The sequence below is a fragment of the Oncorhynchus clarkii genome, chromosome 13 (assembly GCF_045791955.1).
Source record: "Oncorhynchus clarkii lewisi isolate Uvic-CL-2024 chromosome 13, UVic_Ocla_1.0, whole genome shotgun sequence".
Lineage (NCBI taxonomy): Eukaryota > Metazoa > Chordata > Actinopteri > Salmoniformes > Salmonidae > Oncorhynchus > Oncorhynchus clarkii.
In genome coordinates this window covers 44,689,491-44,712,305 of record NC_092159.1, presented here as the reverse complement: position 1 = coordinate 44,712,305, position 22,815 = coordinate 44,689,491, and the positions used below count along the sequence as shown (strand labels likewise).

Below are 22,815 nucleotides of genomic sequence, written 5' to 3'. Positions count from 1 at the left end.
CACACAAGTCTAATATTATCACAGCAATGCAGAGCGTCGGCTGGAGTGGTGTAAAGCTCAGCGCCATTGGACTCTGGAGCAATGGATATTGCATGGAGTGATGAATCACACTTCACTATCTGGCAGTCCGACGGACAAATCTGGGTTTGGCGGATGCCAGGAGAACGCTACCTGCCCCAATGCATAGTGACAACTGTAACGTTTGGTGGAGGAGGAATAATGGTCTGGGGCTGTTCTTCATGGTTCGGGCTAGTCCTCTAAGTTCCAGTGAAGGGAAATATTAACGCTACAGCATACAGTGACATTCTAGATGTTTCTGTGCTTCAAACTTTGTGGCAACAACCTTTCCTGTTTCAGCATGACTAAGCCCCCCATGCATAAAGTGAGGTCCATACAGAAATGGTTTGTCGTGAACGGTGTGGACGAACTTGACTGGCCTGCACAGAGCCCTGATCTCAACCCCATGGGGATGAATTGGAACGCCGACTGCGAGCCAGGCCTAATCATCCAACATCAGTGCCCGACCTCACTAATGCTCTTGTGGCTGAATGAAAGCAAGTCCAATGTTCCAACATGTTGTGGAAAGCCTTCCCAGAAGAGTGGAGGCTGTTATAGCATCAAAGCGGGGAACAACTCCATATTAATGCCCATGATTTTGCAATGAGATGTTCGACGAGCAGGTGTCCACATACTCATGTAGTGTACTTTGTCTTGCATTTTTTCAACTTTTTTTGGTTATATTTCTATACAAAACACACGGTTTGCAGAGTCCTGACAATGTTTCACCTTTTCTTTTGAGCTTCCAACTGTTTATGACACATAATGACAAGTGAGAGCTCATCATTTTGTTTCCATGTTTTGTGTAGTGCTTTGAACTACTCACTATCTCCACCTCCCTGGTTCAACTCTTCATCCCTCTATATTTATCTCCTCCACCTCCCTGCCTACCCTACAATCCTCTTAAATATCTGAATCATCGTCAAAACTAATCACCACCCTCTTCTTGCTTGGCACCCCTCACCCTCCCTTCCTGGTCCCCTGCGCCTAAATTATTGTTCCTGTGTCCAGCAGTGTGATCATAATCCACTCCCTCTGTCTCTCCGTCTGTCGCAAGTCATTGCCCTCCATCGTTCCCCTGTACCGAGTGGAAAAACTTCTCCTGAGGATCTCAGTGCTAAGTCCTGAAGTAATAGCAGAGCAAAAACATGTCTGTCCATTTCAAAGGGACAATTGTGAGTGTATAGTTAGTTGTGTGTTCTAGGGTCTATATCGTCATATAGGCAGTATTCTTCAATGACATTACTTATTTGCCAAGTATGTTGCTCTGGTATTACTGAGTTATTACCTCATTATGTTTGTTGTAAAGATAGACATTGAGCATACAGTATATGACCTGTTCATAAACAACGGTCCTATTACAAGTATGAAGGGATCAACATTAGAGATAATATAAAGGTATATGAAGGGATCAACATTAGAGATAATATAAAAGTATATGAAAATATTAACATCAGAGATAATATAAAGGTATATGAAGGGATCAACATTAGAGATAATATAAAGGTATATGAAGGGATCAACATTAGAGATAATATAAAGTTATATGAAGGGATCAACATTAGAGAGAATATAAAAGTATATGAAAAGATTAACATCAGAGATAATATAAAGGTATATGAAAAGATCAACATTAGAGATAATATGAAGGGATCAACATTAGAGATAATATGAAGGGATCAACATTAGAGATAATATAAAAGTATATGAAAATATCAACATTAGAGATAATATAAATGTATATCTAATGCTAATCTAAAAAAAAAGGAAAACCACTTTAAATTGATTTAGATGTGACTTTTTTCACCATTATACACCTGTCATGGTCTCTGGCTGCCAGGAGGACAGACAGACAGGCTACAGTAGAATCTGAGTAGAAGATGACCACAAGATGACTCCTCTGTGTGTGTATTATTAGCCAGTAATCAGCCCTGGGTGTCAGATTAGTCCCCATAACCTTTTGATAGCCACACCTTCCTTCATTACAGTGTACAGGTCAGCTGAGTCAGTGGCCAGCTACATGTCATGAGGTAATATTTTGTATCTGGATTTCATTAACACACCTCAAATGCTCATACTATAGTACCTTTTCTCCTAGCTCCTTTCGCCCCGCAACATCCATTCTCCATCTCCCCTCAGCCACTCGTCAGTCTCTTCTTGGTACCTATCTCAGTCCACCCCCTCACTACTCTTCTATGAGCCTGTCATATGGACAGATATACTCCCACCTTCCTATTGAGGAGGAGAGCGCATTGAAAAGAAGCCCCCTCTGCTCTGTAATTTAGGAGCAGAGAAAAGGGAGAGTGAAGATTGTAAAAGGAAATGGTTTCCATAGAAACAATTGTGCTCCATCCATACCCAAGATCAGGAATACTGCACTGGCATACGTTTCTGGGTTGTTTTCATTTAGGTTAATTATCTGCAATTTATTTTCAATATAACAGCAAAAACATGTCAAGTTATGATGAGAGTTCAGTGCAACTTCAGATTTCACACGGACCATTAGGTCATATCTATGGATGAAGGTCAGACAAATCCCATATACACTGTTCTCATAAATATCTGTTCTCATAAATAAGGTGCAAAATCAAGAGAAAAAGAGAACAACTTTACAATCCTACACTTTATAAAGTGTCCTATTATGTAAAGGACTGAAGATTACCACACCAAGTGCACTAGGTCTGGCAGAGTGCCTTGGGGGAGTGTATGACTGTGGTTGGAGACTAACATGCATTGACAGTGAGACTGACTGCACTGGCAGAGATAGTGGGTTGGAAACCAGCCTGAGAGCCACTGTGAGTGGGTAAAGATTTCAAGGAACGGAAATTATGGTTTATTCTATTCAGAGTTCATTACGCAAAATTCAGTCCAAGTGACTTGGTAGTGTATTAACAAGGTTATAACAACTTTGATACCCATTCTTACTACTTCATGTTCATCTCACCACAATTATTCCAATAAGACATAGGTTTGAGATGCAGTCAACCAGTAAAATGAGAAGGGGGCGCATCATTTAACGCCTACACATATACATAAAGACGTGAGGGAGACATAATCAAACTGACAAGCACCCCCTCCAACCCACACACTTTGCACAGAGTAAATTGGCACAGCATTTGGAGACTCCAGTGCACGAGTCTGTGGAGGAGAGCGTGCACCGACCGGATTACAGGAGACAGTTAGAAGGTGGCAGAGGACAACAAAGGATTCAAAAACAAAAGGGGAAAAAACAATAAAGATATGCAAAAATGTGTGATTAATGTTAAAGGAATTAGAGAGTGGAAACAGAACAGGATAGGACTATTGCCGAAAGGCAAGGCGTACAACAGAGACTCCTGGGGTTACACATCCTTCCTTCCAAAGAGTGCGTGGACTATTCAGAATTGAGGTTACAATTGGATCAGAAGTGGATCTAAACAACAAGCAAGCTGCACAACAGAATAACTTGTTGTCTTTAAGGTGAGTAAGCCTGGCCTAATTAAACAATTATCCTAAATCATGACCTAAAATGCGTAAAGGTCCCCAGTGTCCAATACACATTAGAATGTCAAGACGTTTGTGGTGGGAAACAGGACTCACAGACTTCACCAAGTGAAAATGCATTACCATTCATTTTCACAGTCTTTAAAAATGTATTTTCAAAAAGACGATCCACAAATAATGAAGGCTTGTTCTGAAACCAGTGAGAATCAAATGCCTCTTCTATTTCATGGTTCCTGGAACAGCTGTCCGGTCTCACCTGGGTATGCTACCATTGGTAAGATGCGTAACCTTGGTTAAACTGAGATTTTTTTTTAAACGGGTTAATAATGACCAAGGATACATTTAAACTGGTCAGAGCAACACTTGAATTTATAATTGTGAACTTGGTTATTTGGATATCTCCTACTAAGTATTTGACAATAATACCTGCTCAAGACATTTGCATGAGACACTTACACACTACCATTCCCCGTTAAAGTTTGTCCTTCCATCAATCTAGAGCTCAATGAGGCACTGCGTCACCCAGTCCATGATCATACACTGCAAGGAAACTGCTGTGTAGGGATATAGAGCAAACAGCTACTTTATTATACAGTTCAATCTTATTTCATCTCTAGGGCATCCAGGAATCAGTCATAGTCACCTGCTGTTATGACAGTAAGACCTGCTCCTCTCTAGGCTCATTTAGTCTGTGTTCGAGGTAATCGCAATGTTTTGTTCACAAACTGAGAGCGAATTAGCCCAGGGTTTACAGACCCATTCACAATAATGGATGGCATCCCAAATGTCAAAGCTACAGTAAATGTGTACAGAGGAAAATGTCGATAAAGGATGGATCTGTCGAGTAGCCTACAGCACACCAGAGCAATAAACAGGAGACGGAGACAGGGAGGGATATATAAATAAACAGGAGACGGAGACAGGGAGGGATATATAAATAAACAGGAGACGGAGACAGAGAGGGATATATAAATAAACAGGAGACGGGGACAGGGAGGGATATATAAATAAACAGGAGACGGAGACAGGGAGGGATATATAAATAAACAGGAGACGGGGACAGAGAGGGATATATAAATAAACAGGAGACGGGGACAGAGAGGGATATATAAATAAACAGGAGACGGGGACAGAGAGGGATATATAAATAAACAGGAGACGGGGACAGAGAGGGATATATAAATAAACAGGAGACGGGGACAGAGAGGGATATATAAATAAACAGGAGACGGAGACAGGGAGGGATATATAAATAAACAGGAGACGGAGACAGGGAGGGATATATAAATAACCAGGAGACGGAGACAGGGAGGGATATATAAATAAACAGGAGACGGAGACAGAGAGGGATATATAAATAAACAGGAGACGGGGACAGGGAGGGATATATAAATAAACAGGAGACGGAGACAGAGGGGATATATAAATAAACAGGAGACGGGGACAGAGAGGGATATATAAATAAACAGGAGACGGGGACAGAGAGGGATATATAAATAAACAGGAGACGGGGACAGAGAGGGATATATAAATAAACAGGAGACGGAGACAGAGAGGGATATATAAATAAACAGGAGACGGGGACAGAGAGGGATATATAAATAAACAGGAGACGGAGACAGAGAGGGATATATAAATAAACAGGAGACGGAGACAGAGGGGATATATAAATAAACAGGAGACGGGGACAGAGAGGGATATATAAATAAACAGGAGACGGGGACAGAGAGGAATATATAAATAAACAGGAGACGGAGACAGAGGGGACATATAAATAAACAGGAGACGGAGACAGAGAGGGATATATAAATAAACAGGAGACGGGGACAGAGAGGGATATATAAATAAACAGGAGACGGGGACAGGGAGGGATATATAAATAAACAGGAGACGGGGACAGAGAGGGATATATAAATAAACAGGAGACGGGGACAGAGAGGGATATATAAATAAACAGGAGACGGGGACAGAGAGGGATATATAAATAAACAGGAGACGGGGACAGAGAGGGATATATAAATAAACAGGAGACGGGGACAGAGAGGGATATATAAATAAACAGGAGACGGGGACAGAGAGGGATATATAAATAAACAGGAGACGGGGACAGAGAGGGATATATAAATAAACAGGAGACGGGGACAGGGAGGGATATATAAATAAACAGGAGACGGGGACAGGGAGGGATATATAAATAAACAGGAGACGGAGACAGGGAGGGATATATAAATAAACAGGAGACGGGGACAGAGAGGGATATATAAATAAACAGGAGACGGGGACAGGGAGGGATATATAAATAAACAGGAGACGGGGACAGAGAGGGATATATAAATAAACAGGAGACGGGGACAGAGAGGGATATATAAATAAACAGGAGACGGGGACAGAGAGGGATATATAAATAAACAGGAGACGGGGACAGAGAGGGATATATAAATAAACAGGAGACGGGGACAGAGAGGGATATATAAATAAACAGGAGACGGGGACAGAGAGGGATATATAAATAAACAGGAGACGGGGACAGAGAGGGATATATAAATAAACAGGAGACGGGGACAGAGAGGGATATATAAATAAACAGGAGACAGAGACAGAGGGGATATATAAATAAACAGGAGACGGGGACAGAGGGGGATATATAAATAAACAGGAGACGGGGACAGAGAGGGATATATAAATAAACAGGAGACGGGGACAGAGAGGGATATATAAATAAACAGGAGACGGGGACAGAGAGGGATATATAAATAAACAGGAGACGGAGACAGAGAGGGATATATAAATAAACAGGAGACGGGGACAGAGAGGGATATATAAATAAACAGGAGACGGGGACAGAGAGGGATATATAAATAAACAGGAGACGGGGACAGAGAGGGATATATAAATAAACAGGAGACGGGGACAGAGAGGGATATATAAATAAACAGCAGACGGGGACAGGGAGGGATATATAAATAAACAGGAGACGGGGACAGAGAGGGATATATAAATAAACAGGAGACGGGGACAGAGAGGGATATATAAATAAACAGGAGACGGGGACAGAGAGGGATATATAAATAAACAGGAGACGGGGACAGGGAGGGATATATAAATAAACAGGAGACGGGGACAGAGAGGGATATATAAATAAACAGGAGACGGGGACAGAGAGGGATATATAAATAAACAGGAGACGGGGACAGGGAGGGATATATAAATAAACAGGAGACGGGGACAGAGAGGGATATATAAATAAACAGGAGACGGAGACAGAGAGGGATATATAAATAAACTGGAGACGGGGACAGAGAGGGATATATAAATAAACAGGAGACGGAGACAGGGAGGGATATATAAATAAACAGGAGACGGGGACAGAGAGGGATATATAAATAAACAGGAGACGGGGACAGGGAGGGATATATAAATAAACAGGAGACGGAGACAGGGAGGGATATATAAATAAACAGGAGACGGAGACAGGGACAGGGATATATAAATAAACAGGAGACGGGGACAGAGAGGGATATATAAATAAACAGGAGACGGGGACAGAGAGGGATATATAAATAAACAGGAGACGGAGACAGGGAGGGATATATAAATAAACAGGAGATGGGGACAGGGAGGGATATATAAATAAACAGGAGACGGAGACAGGGAGGGATATATAAATAAACAGGAGACGGAGACAGGGAGGGATATATAAATAAACAGGAGACGGAGACAGGGAGGGATATATAAATAAACAGGAGACGGAGACAGAGAGGGATATATAAATAAACAGGAGACGGGGACAGAGAGGGATATATAAATAAACAGGAGACGGGGACAGAGAGGGATATATAAATAAACAGGAGACGGGGACAGAGAGGGATATATAAATAAACAGGAGACGGGGACAGGGAGGGATATATAAATAAACAGGAGACGGGGACAGGGAGGGATATATAAATAAACAGGAGACGGGGACAGGGAGGGATATATAAATAAACAGGAGACGGGGACAGGGACAGGGATATATAAATAAACAGGAGACGGAGACAGAGAGGGATATATAAATAAACAGGAGACGGGGACAGGGAGGGATATATAAATAAACAGGAGACGGAGACAGAGAGGGATATATAAATAAACAGGAGACGGAGACAGAGAGGGATATATAAATAAACAGGAGACGGAGACAGGGAGGGATATATAAATAAACAGGAGACGGGGACAGAGAGGGATATATAAATAAACAGGAGACGGAGACAGAGGGGGATATATAAATAAACAGGAGACGGGGACAGGGAGGGATATATAAATAAACAGGAGACGGAGACAGGGAGGGATATATAAATAAACAGGAGACGGGGACAGAGAGGGATATATAAATAAACAGGAGACGGAGACAGAGAGGGATATATAAATAAACAGGAGACGGGGACAGAGAGGGATATATAAATAAACAGGAGACGGGGACAGAGAGGGATATATAAATAAACAGGAGACGGGGACAGAGAGGGATATATAAATAAACAGGAGACGGGGACAGAGAGGGATATATAAATAAACAGGAGACGGGGACAGGGACAGGGATATATAAATAAACAGGAGACGGGGACAGGGAGGGATATATAAATAAACAGGAGACGGAGACAGGGAGGGATATATAAATAAACAGGAGACGGGGACAGGGAGGGATATATAAATAAACAGGAGACGGGGACAGAGAGGGATATATAAATAAACAGGAGACGGGGACAGGGAGGGATATATAAATAAACAGGAGACGGGGACAGAGAGGGATATATAAATAAACAGGAGACGGGGACAGAGAGGGATATATAAATAAACAGGAGACGGGGACAGGGATATATAAATAAACAGGAGACGGGGACAGAGAGGGATATATAAATAAACAGGAGACGGGGACAGAGAGGGATATATAAATAAACAGGAGACGGGGACAGAGAGGGATATATAAATAAACAGGAGACGGGGACAGAGAGGGATATATAAATAAACAGGAGACGGAGACAGAGAGGGATATATAAATAAACAGGAGACGGGGACAGGGAGGGATATATAAATAAACAGGAGACGGAGACAGAGAGGGATATATAAATAAACAGGAGACGGGGACAGAGAGGGATATATAAATAAACAGGAGACGGGGACAGAGAGGGATATATAAATAAACAGGAGACGGGGACAGAGAGGGATATATAAATAAACAGGAGACGGGGACAGAGAGGGATATATAAATAAACAGGAGACGGGGACAGGGAGGGATATATAAATAAACAGGAGACGGGGACAGGGAGGGATATATAAATAAACAGGAGACGGGGACAGAGAGGGATATATAAATAAACAGGAGACGGGGACAGGGAGGGATATATAAATAAACAGGAGACGGGGACAGAGAGGGATATATAAATAAACAGGAGACGGGGACAGAGAGGGATATATAAATAAACAGGAGACGGGGACAGAGAGGGATATATAAATAAACAGGAGACGGGGACAGGGAGGGATATATAAATAAACAGGAGACGGAGACAGGGAGGGATATATAAATAAACAGGAGACGGGGACAGGGAGGGATATATAAATAAACAGGAGACGGAGACAGGGAGGGATATATAAATAAACAGGAGACGGAGACAGAGAGGGATATATAAATAAACAGGAGACGGGGACAGAGAGGGATATATAAATAAACAGGAGACGGAGACAGGGAGGGATATATAAATAAACAGGAGACGGGGACAGAGAGGGATATATAAATAAACAGGAGACGGGGACAGAGAGGGATATATAAATAAACAGGAGACGGAGACAGAGAGGGATATATAAATAAACAGGAGACGGGGACAGGGAGGGATATATAAATAAACAGGAGACGGGGACAGAGAGGGATATATAAATAAACAGGAGACGGAGACAGAGAGGGATATATAAATAAACAGGAGACGGGGACAGAGAGGGATATATAAATAAACAGGAGACGGGGACAGAGAGGGATATATAAATAAACAGGAGACGGGGACAGAGGGGATATATAAATAAACAGGAGACGGGGACAGGGAGGGATATATAAATAAACAGGAGACGGAGACAGGGAGGGATATATAAATAAACAGGAGACGGGGACAGGGAGGGATATATAAATAAACAGGAGACGGGGACAGAGAGGGATATATAAATAAACAGGAGACGGAGACGAGAGGGATATATAAATAAACAGGAGACGGGGACAGGGAGGGATATATAAATAAACAGGAGACGGGGACAGGGAGGGATATATAAATAAACAGGAGACGGAGACAGAGAGGGATATATAAATAAACAGGAGACGGGGACAGAGAGGGATATATAAATAAACAGGAGACGGAGACAGGGAGGGATATATAAATAAACAGGAGACGGGGACAGAGAGGGATATATAAATAAACAGGAGACGGGGACAGAGAGGGATATATAAATAAACAGGAGACGGGGACAGAGAGGGATATATAAATAAACAGGAGACGGGGACAGAGAGGGATATATAAATAAACACAGGGAGCAGAAGCTGGTGAAAATGAGAGGAAAGTTGATGTTGTAATGAAACGGATAATCCTACAGTTAACTCTGTGTGGCCAGTCGATCCTTACTGGTAAAACCCGCTTGTGATTCTGCATCTGTGTTCTAAAAACTGGGATTTAGCAAACGATGAAACAAGTTATTATCTTTTTCCAAGTACAAAGCCAACACCACCTTACGTTTCCCATATAATTAGAATTGTCAGCACGTTTCTAAAACAACATTTATACAGGTTAAAATAATAGTACAATAGAAGTAGTAATAAAATGAACCAAGCAGAGAATTCATCCCATTTAGCTGCAAAAAGAATGACTTTGATCTACTTTGCCCTTCATTATGTAACACATTATGTAACACCCTCATTTGAAGCCATGCATGCAATGGTTGAGCTGACTGCGGTTAATCAATCACTACTTAGTAGGGGGCTGTTGTTGACTGACCCTAATTAGGGTTCTCTACCCTAGCTGTAAACAGACAGAGAAGGTTCCAGATCGTTCAACATGATTGACACGCAGGGAGACAGGAATTGATCTGTTACAAATGAAGGGTGATGGGAATTCCTAGGCTATCAGATGTCATTTGGTCATGTTTCTTTGACACAGTGGCTCATGGAAGAACAAAAAAATGTTTTCATTTGTTCCACTTGTTGAGCTGTTAAAATGATATCAGTAAACCTTCTTAGTGAAATCTCTGAGCCCAGAGTGGATTGATCAACTGAATTTCTGGCTTGTTCGTGGAACTGACAAGATTAAAATAGTTTGTTATGATCTTAGGATTCAGGAAATGTACCAAAGCCAGAGAAAATAAAGGTCAACATAGACAAACTCATTCCCTCTGTACCTGCCAACATTAAGTACTGCTGTAACAGGCTCTTATTAGCCACTTCATGTTTTATAATTCAGTTATACATCCCAAACCCTGCGTCTGGTATTAGAATAGCATGTTTTATCATTCAGTTATACATCCCAAACCCTGCGTCTGGTATTAGAATAGCATGTTTTATAATTCAGTTATACATCCCAAACCCTGCGTCTGGTATTAGAATAGCATGTTTTATAATTCAGTTATACATCCCAAACCCTGCATCTGGTATTAGAATAGCATGTTTTATAATTCAGTTATACATTCCAAACCCTGCGTCTGGTATTAGAATAGCATGTTTTATAATTCAGTTATACATCCCAAACCCTGGTATTAGAATAGCATGTTTTATAATTCAGTTATACATCCCAAACCCTGGTATTAGAATAGCATGTTTTATAATTCAGTTATACATCCCAAACCCTGGTATTAGAATAGCATGTTTTACAATTCAGTTATACATCCCAAACCCTGCGTCTGGTATTAGAATAGCATGTTTTATCATTCAGTTATACATCCCAAACCCTGCGTCTGGTATTAGAATAGCATGTTTTATCATTCAGTTATACATCCCAAACCCTGCGTCTGGTATTAGAATAGCATGTTTTATAATTCAGTTATACATCCCAAACCCTGCGTCTGGTATTAGAATAGCATGTTTTATCATTCAGTTATACATCCCAAACCCTGCGTCTGGTATTAGAATAGCATGTTTTATAATTCAGTTATACATCCCAAACCCTGCGTCTGGTATTAGAATAGCATGTTTTATTTTCACTTAGGATGGGGTATGGGCTTTAACTGTAGCGTTTGAGAAAACAAGGAACTTGTGGTTGGGTCCACCTTTATTCTTCTCTTGTTTTATTAGTTTCCTTGTAGGCCTACATCCCATTGGTTTCTCATCAACAAATACAACAACAAAAAATCATAATGACAACAAGAAACACATTGCAACCAAACCCTACCCATTTTGAACAGCCATCGATAGGCTCATACGCATACTGTTCCTTTTTATACATCTCAGAGAGGACTGCTTGGGCCCAGCTTGTCTATTATCTTCCTATGTGTTTGAGATATGTCTTGATGTGCAGTAAGGATCCATATGCCAAATGGTATGTAATCCTGCTCCAGTGATTAACCTGGGACAAGTATGACGTGGTTTAGGAGATGTCCTGTTGGCGTCGTCATCCTTCCACAACACTGTCCGCCACCAGCACCGTCTCCCTCCTTTTCTTCTCTCTCTGTAAGGGATTAGTGGGAAATCTGAACCAGGTCACTCTACTTAGATCTCCCTTTCATATCACTTCTTTGAGACTAGAGATTAGGAGACTATTCATCTGTAATTTAAGAGATTATGGGTTAAGAATGGCCTTGCCAGACAAGTACACATAAAGATACAGCGAGGGAAGCATCCCCTCCCCAGCCAACACACACACACACACACACACACACACACACACACACACACACACACACACACACACACACACACACACACACACACACACACACACACACACACACACACCTCCTGCTCAAGTGGGATTAAGTATCTGTCAGTGTTGTGTAGCAAAGATTCTTATTCAGGCGTTCTCTTCCCACAGTTCAGTCTTTCTATGCACTCATCATCTCCCTACACTGTGATGATGAGTGACTGTTAGATGTAATTCTGTTAAACCTCTGTGAATCAGTTTAAGATGTGTTCTGTTTACTCTTGAGTCTTCCCCTCTCCGTGACTCATCCTGAAGAGCTCTTACTAGCCCCCTCCACCATGTCTCTAGTGGTTTTACCGATACGCTCCACCCCCCTCGCTTCACCACACAGTCACCCTCCAACCAAAAAGTGATCAGCGTCATGATTACTCCGGCATTGACATATTTGATCTTCAGTGTAATCATGTCCTCAGTTGATGTTGTCCTCCTGAACCAGAAGTACCTGTGGGAGAAGTGTGAAAAACATTGATAACGATCCTAACAATGTCACCGTATTGTAAATTCCGTCAAAGAGAGAGAAAAAAATATACAGTGGGGCAAAAAAGTATTTAGTCAGCCACCAATTGTGCAAGTTCTCCCACTTAAAAAGATGAGAGAGGCCTGTAATTTTCATCATAGGTACACTTCAACTATGACAGACAAAATGAGGAAAGAAAATCCAGAAAAGCACATAGTAGGATTTTTAATGAATTTATTTGCAAATTATGGTGGAAAATAAGTATTTGGTCAATAACAAAAGTTAATCTCAATACTTTGTTATATACCCTTTGTTGGCAATGACAGAGGTCAAGTGTTTTCTGTAAGTATTCACAAGGTTTTCACACACTGTTGCTGGTATTTTGGCCCATTCCTCCATGCAGATCATCTCTAGAGCAGTGATGTTTGGAGCTGTTGCTGGGCAACACAGACTTTTAACTCCCTCCAAAGATTTTCTATGGGTTTGAGATCTGAAGACTGGCTAGGCCACTCCAGGACCTTGAAATGCTTCTTACGAAGCCACTCCTTCGTTGCCCGGGCGGTGTGTTTGGGATCATTGTCATGCTGAAAGACCCAGCCACGTTTCATCTTCAATGCCCTTGCTGATGGAAGGAGGTTTCACTCAAAATCTCACGATACATGGCCCCATTCATTCTTTCCTTTACACAGATCAGTCGTCCTGGTCCCTTTGCAGAAAAACAGCCCCAAAGTATGATGTTTCCACCGCCATGCTTCACAGTAGGTATGGTGTTCTTTGGATGCAACTCAGCATTCTTTGTCCTCCAAACACAATGAGTTGAGTTTTTACCAAAAAGTTATATTTTGGTTTCATCTGATCATATGTGTCACGTTCTGACCTTTATTTCCTTTGTTTTGTCGTTATTTAGTATGGTCAGGGCGTGAGTTGGGGTGGGCAGTCTATGTTTGTTTTTCTATGATTTTGGGATTTCTATGTTTCGGCCTAGTATGGTTCTCAATCAGAGGCAGGTGTCATTAGTTGTCTCTGATTGAGAATCATACTTAGGTAGCCTGGGTTTCACTGTTTGTTTGTGGTTGGGTGTCTATGTTAGTTGCTTGTGTCAGCACAGTTCTCATTATAGCTTCACGGTCGTTATTTGTTTATTATTTTGTATAGTTTGTATTCAGTGCTTTCTTTAATTAAAAAATCATCATGAACACATACCACGCTGCATTTTGGTCCGCTCCTTACGACAATCGTGACCATACGACATTCTCCCAATCTTCTTCTGGATCATCCAAATGCTCTCTAGCAAACTTCAGACGGGCCTGGACATGTACTGGCTTAAGCAGGGGGACACGTCTGGCACTGCAGGATTTGAGTCCCTGGCGCCGTAGTGTGTTACTGATGGTAGGCTTTGTTACTTTGGTCCCAGCTCTCTGCAGGTCATTCACTAGGTCCCCCCGTGTGGTTCTGGGATTTTTGCTCACCGTTCTTGTGATCATTTTGACCCCACGGGGTGAGATCTTGCGTGGAGCCCCAGATCGAGGGAGATTATCATTGGTCTTGTATGTCTTCCATTTCCTAATAATTGCTCCCACAGTTGATTTCTTCAAACCAAGCTGCTTACCTATTGCAGGTTCAGTCTTCCCAGCCTAGTGCAGGTCTACAATTTTGTTTCTGGTGTCCTTTGACAGCTCTTTGGTCTTGGCCATAGTGGAGTTTGGAGTGTGACTGTTTGAGGTTGTGGACAGGTGTCTTTTATACTGATAACAAGTTCAAACAGGTGCCATTAATACAGGTAACGAGTGGAGGACAGAGGAGCCTCTTAAAGAATAAGTTACAGGTCTGAGAGCCAGAAATCTTGCTTGTTTTGTAGGTGACCAAATACTTATTTTCCACCATAATTTGCAAATAAATTCATAAAAAATCCTACAATGTGATTTTCTGGATTTTTTTTCTCGTTTTGTCTGTCATAGTTGAAGTGTACCTATGATGAAAATTACAGGCCTCTCATCTTAAGTGGGAGAACTTGCACAATTGGTGGCTGACTAAATACTTTTTTTGCCCCACTGTATATGTATGTCAATGTTCTTGCAGACAATTAATTCCATTGGCAACCATGTTTGGCTTTGTGGACTCTCACATCTGGCGGTTGATCTGTCAGGAAAACTGGCCCTGTCGTGTAACGGTCCCAAATGATGAAGCTTCACAATGACACAACCTTTGTATGTTTTCACAAAATAAAGCTACAACTACTACCTCGATCTTGGATTTCTAAGTGTTTTGTATCGTAGGTAAAATCATGCAAGGATTATGAGAGGGATTTCTTTTACATAGATACGTAATGACAGAAACAACCCTGAGTGGTTTTCTAATATTACGTGACGTTAGGAAATTTGGAGATCATCGTGGAACCACGTTGTTTCATTGAAGTCTTTATTTAGCGCCAAAAGGAAGTAATGGCAGGTGTATTTTCAGTTGTGACATTGGCCTCTATAAAGAGACAAATTACACAATCAACCACAGCGGTGTATTACCTCAGGACTGAACTCTTACTTGAAGATATACAGTACCAGTCAAAGGTCAGGACATACCTACTCATTCAAGGGTTTTTCTTCATTTGTACAATTTTCTACATTCTAGAATAATAGTGAAGACATCAAACTATGAAATAACACATATGGAATCATGTAGTAACCAAAAAAGGGTTAAACAAATCAAAATATATTTTATATTTGAGATTCTTCAAAGTAGCCACGCTTTGCCTTGGTGTCCCGATTGTTCTAAGGAGTGGACCAAGATGCAGCGTGGTATGTTTCCATCCTTTTATTTGGAAGAGAAACTTAAAGAGCGAAAACAATAAAGCGAACAAACGAAACATGAAGCTCAAAATAGTGCTCGCAGGCAACTATACCAAGACAAGATCCCACAAAACACAATGGGGAAATGGCTGCCTAAATATGTTGTGTTGTGACAAGGTAGGTACACAGAAGATAGCCCTATTTGGTAAAAGACCAAGTTCATATTATGGCAAGAACAGCTCAAATAACCAAAGAGAAAGTACAGTCAATCATTACTTTAAGACATGAAGGTCAGCCAATGCAGAACATTTCAAGAACTTTGGAAGTTTCTTTAAGTGCAGTCACAAAAACCATCAGGCGCTATGAGGAAACTGGCTCTCATGAGGACTGCTAAAACAGGAAAGGAAGACCCATAGTTACCTTTGCTGCAGAGGATATATTCATTAGAGTTACCAACCTCAGAAATTGCAACCCGAATATATGCTTCACAGAGTTCAAGTAACAGTGTCACGCCCTGACCGTAGAGATATTCTTATTCTCTATGTTTGGTTGGTCAGGGAGAACTCTATGTTCTTTGTTTCTATGTTTTGGCCGGGTATGGTTCTCAATCAGGGACAGCTGTCTATCGTTGTCTCTGATTGGGAATCATACTTAGGCAGCCTTTTTTCCTTTTGTATTTGTGGGTAGTTGTCTTTGTTAGTGCCATTATAGCCTAAGTAAGCTTCATGGTCGTGTTCTTTGTTTTGTTGGCGACATTTATCAATAAAATAAATGTATGCTCACCATGCTGCACCTTGGTCCGGACATTTCCACGACGACAGCGATCGTGACAAACAGACACATCTCAACATCAACTGTTCAGAGGAGACTGTGTGAATCAGGCCTTCATGGTTGAATTGCTGCAAAGAAACCACTACTAAAGGACACCAATAATAATAAAAGACTTGCTTGGGCCAAGAAACACGAGTAATGGACATTAGACAGGTGAAAATCTGTTCTTTGGTCTGATTTGTCCAAATTTGAGATTATTGGTTCTAACCGCTGTGTCTTTGTGAGACGCAGAGTAGGTGAACGGATTATCTCTGCATGTATGGTTCCCAACGTGAAGCATGGAGGAGGAGGTGTGGTGGTGCTTTGCTGGTGACACTGACAGTGATTTATTTAGAATTCAAGGCACACTTAACCACAGCATTCTGCAGCGATATGCCATCCCATCTGGTTTGCGCTTAGTGGGACTATCATTTGTTTTTCAACAGGACATTGACCCAAAACACCTCCAGGCTGTGTAAGGGATATTTGACCAAGAAGGAGAGTGATGGAGTGCTGCATCAGACCTGGCCTCCATAATCACTCGACCTCAACCCAATTGAGATGGTTTGGGATGAGTTGGAACGCAGACTGAAGGAAAAGCAGTCAACAAGTGCTCAGCATATGTGGGAACACCTTCAAGACTGTTGGAAAAGCATTCCAGGTGAAGCTGGTTGAGAGAATGCCAAGATGTGCAAAGCTGTCAGCAAGGCAAATGGTGGCTACTTTGAAGAATCTAAAATCTAAAATATATTTTGGGTCAACACTTTTTTGGTTGGTTCCTACATGATTCCATATGTGTTATTTCATAGTTTTGATGTCTTCTCTATTATTCTACAATGTAAAAAAAAATCAAATCATTGTTCTCTCAATAAAATATGCTCACACTAAATCAGTTATGAATGTTGAGGGATAGTTATCCAAATCTGTGCAAAATGATATGGTGATGCACAGGTACAGATGTAGGATCTTAATTTGATCATTATTGTTTTGGCTGAGAATTTTCCTGAGAAGCAGGAAATGTAGATGAGCTTTGTGATTTCATACATTCACTGAAAACCTGCAGTTATATTAACAGTACTACACTTTTCATGTAGTTTCATTTTAATAGCCTAACCACCAATCAAGTAACATTATGGACTAAATGTTTGAATCATTTTGCTGTGACTATATAGGTCAAATTAAGATCCTACACCTGTACTGTGTAGGAATCTTGGCAAAATGTAAAATCTTTCTCCCTGTAGTGGTCTTCACCGGTGGACGCCGTCCATGCACACATTGACAGTTGCCATGCCAAATCTTTCGCAGTAGACTACTTGCCAGGGCGGAGTCCAGCCTCCCACCTCACTTATAGACCTACTGACCACCTGATGATCACTGGTGCCAATGGGAACAGCACGGGCCAACAGGTGAGGACACCATGAATGGAAGCTGTCATACCCAGCGGTGTAAAGTACTTAAGTAAAAATTAAAGTACTACTTAAGTAATTTGGGGGATATTACTATTTAGATTTTTACTTAGATTTTTACTTTTACTTCACTACATCCCTAATGAAAATAATGTACATTTTCGATGACACGCAAAAGTACTTGTAACATTTTGAATACTTAGCAGGACAGGAATTCAGACACTTTTCAAGAGAACATCCTACTGCCTCTGATCTGGCGGACTCACTAAACACACATGCTTTGTTTGTAAATGATGTCTGAGTGTTGGAGCGTGCCCCTGGCTGGCCGTAAATAAATAAAAACAAGAAAATGGTGCCGCCTGGTTTGCTTAATATAAGGAATTTGAAATTATTTATACTTTTAATTTTGTTACTTAAGTATATTTTCGCAACTACATTTACTTTTGATACTTAAATATATTTCTGGGGGACTTTCACTTTTACTTGAGTCATTTTCTATTAAGGTATCTTGACTTTTACTCAAGTATGACAATTGGGTACTTTTTCCATCACTGGTCATACCTTATGTCTCCAGAGCCGACAACGCTTCTCCTTATTTGTGTTATCACAGGGAAATGGACAACCTTAGCTCGCCAATGTACATTCAAATGAATGGAACCAAAATAGTGGAGCCATTAAAAATTCAATAAGTATATGGTTGGATATAGTTTCCTGATCAATGGAGCACTATAAATTGGTCAATATAATGTCTGAATGTCCCAGTCAACAGAGGCTGTCAAGAGACTTGGCTCATGTATAATCCCTAAACCCGTGATGACCGCAATCCCTCTCACATAGCTAAACACAACTCACCTTCCCAGGTTATCCTCTCCAAAGGAGAGACAGGTCGGTCTGATCAATATTAGGAGGTTCCCGGAGGTGGGTCAAATGGTCTTGAGGAAAGTGAGAAAGCATCATTTCATGCTACCTTTGCATTCAAGAAGGATACCCTTATATATACATTTCTCATTCACAGCATATCCTTCCTAAGCGCGGTCTTTAATGCATGATAGAATGTGAGTCATACATTATGTCTCTGTGCAGAGTTGGCAAGCTATGCATAGTCACTGTGTCCTGTAGGGCACACTGGTAAGAATAGATAGCCCAATGAGATTACGGACATGTATTATAACCTCAACTCTTCCTGTTCTACACCCTCTCTCAAACCACTCTCACATCTCTTGCATCACTCTGGTCAATTTCCTTATTTATCCATACTTTCCCCTTTTGTTAACCCTACAGGTACAGCTTCGCAGCAACAGATGAGGAGGGCCTGAAAATCTCCACACTTGGGCTCCACAACGGCCACAGCTCGCCAAATAGCCGGTTCCTCTCCCCTAGTGGCACATCCGGAGGAGATAGGATATCAGGAGCCACAGGTCGTAGGATGAACAATTACAACGGAAAGATCTCTACTACAGGATCGAGCCAACTAAGAAGTCGCTTCGTCAAGAAAAATGGCCATTGCAACGTGGTGTTCTCTAACATGGAGGAGAAATCACAACGTTACCTGGCCGACATCTTTACCACCTGCGTGGACATCCGCTGGAGATACTTACTACTCCTCTTCTGCTCGACCTTCCTGTCCTCCTGGATGTTTTTTGGAATAATCTTCTATTCAGTTTCCAGAGCCCATGGGGATTTTGATGAGCACCCTGGAATGAGTTCCTCTTCGGGGTTGGAAGAGAATGGGCTTGGGGTTGGTGAAGTTGAAGGGGTGCAGAAAAAGTGGCAGCCATGCCTCCTTCATGTGGAGGGCTTCGTCGGAGCCTTCCTATTCTCCGTCGAGACCCAGACCACCATTGGTTATGGGTGGCGCTGTGTCACTGAGGAGTGCCCTGTGGCAGTGATCACAGTGGTGGTCCAGTCCATAGTGGGCTGCATCATTGACTCCTTCATGCTTGGCACAATCATGGTCAAAATGGCACGCCCTAAGAAGAGGAACCAGACCCTGCTGTTCTCGAAAACCGCTGTGATTTCCCTGCGCGATGGCAAGCTGTGCCTCATGTGGCGGGTGGGTAACCTGCGCAGGAGCCACATCGTGGAGGCCCATGTGCGGGCACAGCTCATTCGACCCTACGTCACGGCAGAGGGAGAGTTTATCCCTCTAGAGCAGAGGGATCTCAACGTAGGCTACGACGAAGGCATTGACCGTCTCTTCCTGGTTTCTCCTCTGGTTATCGTCCATGAGATCGACGAGGACAGCCCCCTGTATACTGTGAGCCGGGCTGATCTGGAGTCTGATGACTTTGAGATTGTAGTGATCTTGGAGGGCATGGTGGAGGCCACCGCCATGACCACCCAGGCCCGCAGCTCCTATCTGGCCAAGGAGATCCTATGGGGGCATAGGTTTGAGCCTGTGATCTTTGAGGACCGAACCAAGTATCAGGTGGACTATGCTCGCTTCCACAAGACCTACGAGGTGCCCTCCACACCCCACTGCAGCGCCAAGGAGCTCAGTGAGACGGCCAGCCGGCCTGCCTCATCCGCCTCCTCCCACTCACTATTCCCAACCAGCCCCAGAATCACCCAGCACCTCGTAACCCCCCACTCCCCCAGCGCCTTCTGCTATGAGAATGAGGTAGCACTGAGCTGTGGAGAGGACGAGGATGAACTGGATAGGCAAAAGGGAAAAGACAGGGAGGAGGAAAGGAGGAATTCAGTTTCTGTAGACTTTCATAATTTGTTTCAGGACACAGCCACAATGACATCCGGCAGCAGCATGCTGTGTGTTTTGGACAATCAGATGGATTTTGACATCCTACAGACGACCATTACTCGTGATCCACTGACATATAAAAGTGAGTCAGGAATCTGAGGCAAAGGGATGGCATCCTCAGACCCTTCCCAAACCCTCCATTCACATATACCGATCTGTAGGTCTTGAAGAGAGGTCTTCCTTTTTGTATTTTGCACGTTTTGCTCTGGATTTAGTACTAGATCTACACCCCTTTCGCCTTGCCAGCATTATTTTGTACTTTAACCTGAGCCCATGTTTTTGTTTGTGTAGAGAACCAAATGGGAGGCTGAGGTAGTGGTTCTACTCTGCACACCTCACCCATACGTGTACCTCAGTTGGGCTGTGGGACAGTCACCTAGAGAGATAATTACATATGAGATTGTATGAACGGGCGACTCTTTTAACGAGGTAATAGGAAAGGAACGCCAAGAGATGGACAGTTCCAGCAGAGAGCTGAGGATGAGACAAATAATGACTTGTTGAGACGTGTGCAATGAAGGATAAACAGACATTTGACCAAAGGAGGACTTCTGCTACAGAAACTGTCTCAGGAGGAAATGTGCAGGGAAGACACCCAGAATATTTGAGTAACATTCAAGTAGGTAGGTATGATGTTTATGTACACAGTCTTATTGTGTAGTTTGTTTCATTTGGACATGATACGTGATATTTTGATGCGTAATCAACCTCCAGTGTTCTGTAAAGATAAAATGACTGGTGATATGACATGTGATATGAATCATACTTGGGTTCTAATACTATATCAACAGGATAGTTTGCTGCTTCTACTACTTGCACTATTGTTCTTCAGTCAAGTTTTCCTCTGAGCCTCTTTTCTCCCTAATTTACTCATTTACACACGTTGTTTTCATAGTGTCTTTAGCATAGATCAATGAATCATTAATCGGTTGTTACTGTGCGTAATAACAACAACACAATGACCAACGCAGTCATTAAATAATCATAGGTAAGGGACTTATTGTGTAAAATCCAGTTCTTCATTTGCTGGAGAAAAGAACTAGGTGTCTTCATTCTCCAGAATCAGGTAGTTTTTTCTCACATTTTTTTATTAAAGGCCTGTTTTGGTGTTGCAAAAGGAGCAGGAAGGTGACATAATGGAAAGTCCCTCTCTTCAGTGTATATCAGTAGAGAACTTATCATGAGTTACTTATCTGGTCTCTCCTGTCACCTTAAAGGCGTTTCCCGATAGACACCTTTAGGGGAATCATCTGAAAGCTGTCGTCATTAGAACGTGAGATCTCATGAAGGATGATTCTAGAGAGACTGAATAGAGACATCTTTGTGTATTCCAAAGTGTCTATATTTCATCTCTTTCCCACTCAGTCAAATATAAACAACGCTGTCTTGTCTGTTGGCATATGGTTTGTGTATGAAATGACTCAAATACTTTTTCTGACCCCTTCTCATGCACCGTAGCTCCTATTGTGTGTAGTTGTCTGAATGATGCACATGTCCCTTGTCTGTCTCCTGCACTACACTGCACCTGTTTTTCTCTTATCTTTTTCCAACAACATCTGGTTCTTGAGTAACTTTTGCCATTTTTACATCTGCAAAATTGTTTCTGAAGATTATATAAACTTGAATGTGTATGTGTGTGTGTGTGCCTGTGCGTGTGTGTGAGAGAGAGAGAGAGAGAGAGAGAGAGAGAGAGAGAGAGAGAGAGAGAGAGAGAGAGAGAGAGAGAGAGAGAGAGAGAGAGCACTGGGCATTCAGTATGACAGTAGGCTTTTCAAGTCAAAACTTGCACTTTCTCAAATAACCAGACCTTTGTGACAGTTGAGCCACACGGGAAACGTTGTCACCACAATGCAACTGCTACTTTATATTTTATACAATGAACGTACTGTGTTTGAGGGGTTGTGTGTACATGTCGATATGCTAGCAGCAGCATGGAGTAAATGCTGAGCGATGACGGTGAGGAATCTTTATTATGCTACTATATCTGGTTTACAACTTGTGTTTGTAAAACAACTGTGTCATATTATTTCCTGAAATAATTGTGTTGATTTATCTCTGCCACTCAGTCTCCCGGCTCGCACGTCTCTATTAACATGCCGTGCGTGGAGAAACAGAACAGACAAATTCCCTGACCAACACAAGC

The 22,815-nt window shown here is 42.0% G+C and overlaps 1 protein-coding gene across 1 annotated transcript; it reads left to right on the top strand.

Moving 5' to 3' along the window:
* Positions 1-3,354: 3,354 nt before the first annotated feature.
* LOC139364843 (inward rectifier potassium channel 4-like) lies at positions 3,355-21,073 on the top strand. Its single transcript, XM_071101982.1, has 3 exons — positions 3,355-3,516; positions 17,750-17,914; positions 19,196-21,073. Exons 2-3 carry the CDS (start codon positions 17,892-17,894, stop codon positions 20,769-20,771), a joined length of 1,599 nt encoding a protein of 532 aa, XP_070958083.1. The 5' UTR covers positions 3,355-3,516; positions 17,750-17,891; the 3' UTR covers positions 20,772-21,073.
* The last annotated feature ends 1,742 nt before the right edge of the window (positions 21,074-22,815 follow it).

Bases quoted from the DNA above. Each gene is read 5' to 3' on its own strand.
- LOC139364843 (XM_071101982.1), top strand. From the start codon at position 17,892: ATGGGAACAGCACGGGCCAACAG. The intron at 17,915-19,195 runs GTGAGGACACCA...TTAACCCTACAG, and splicing joins GGAACAGCACGGGCCAACAG to GTACAGCTTCGCAGCAACAG.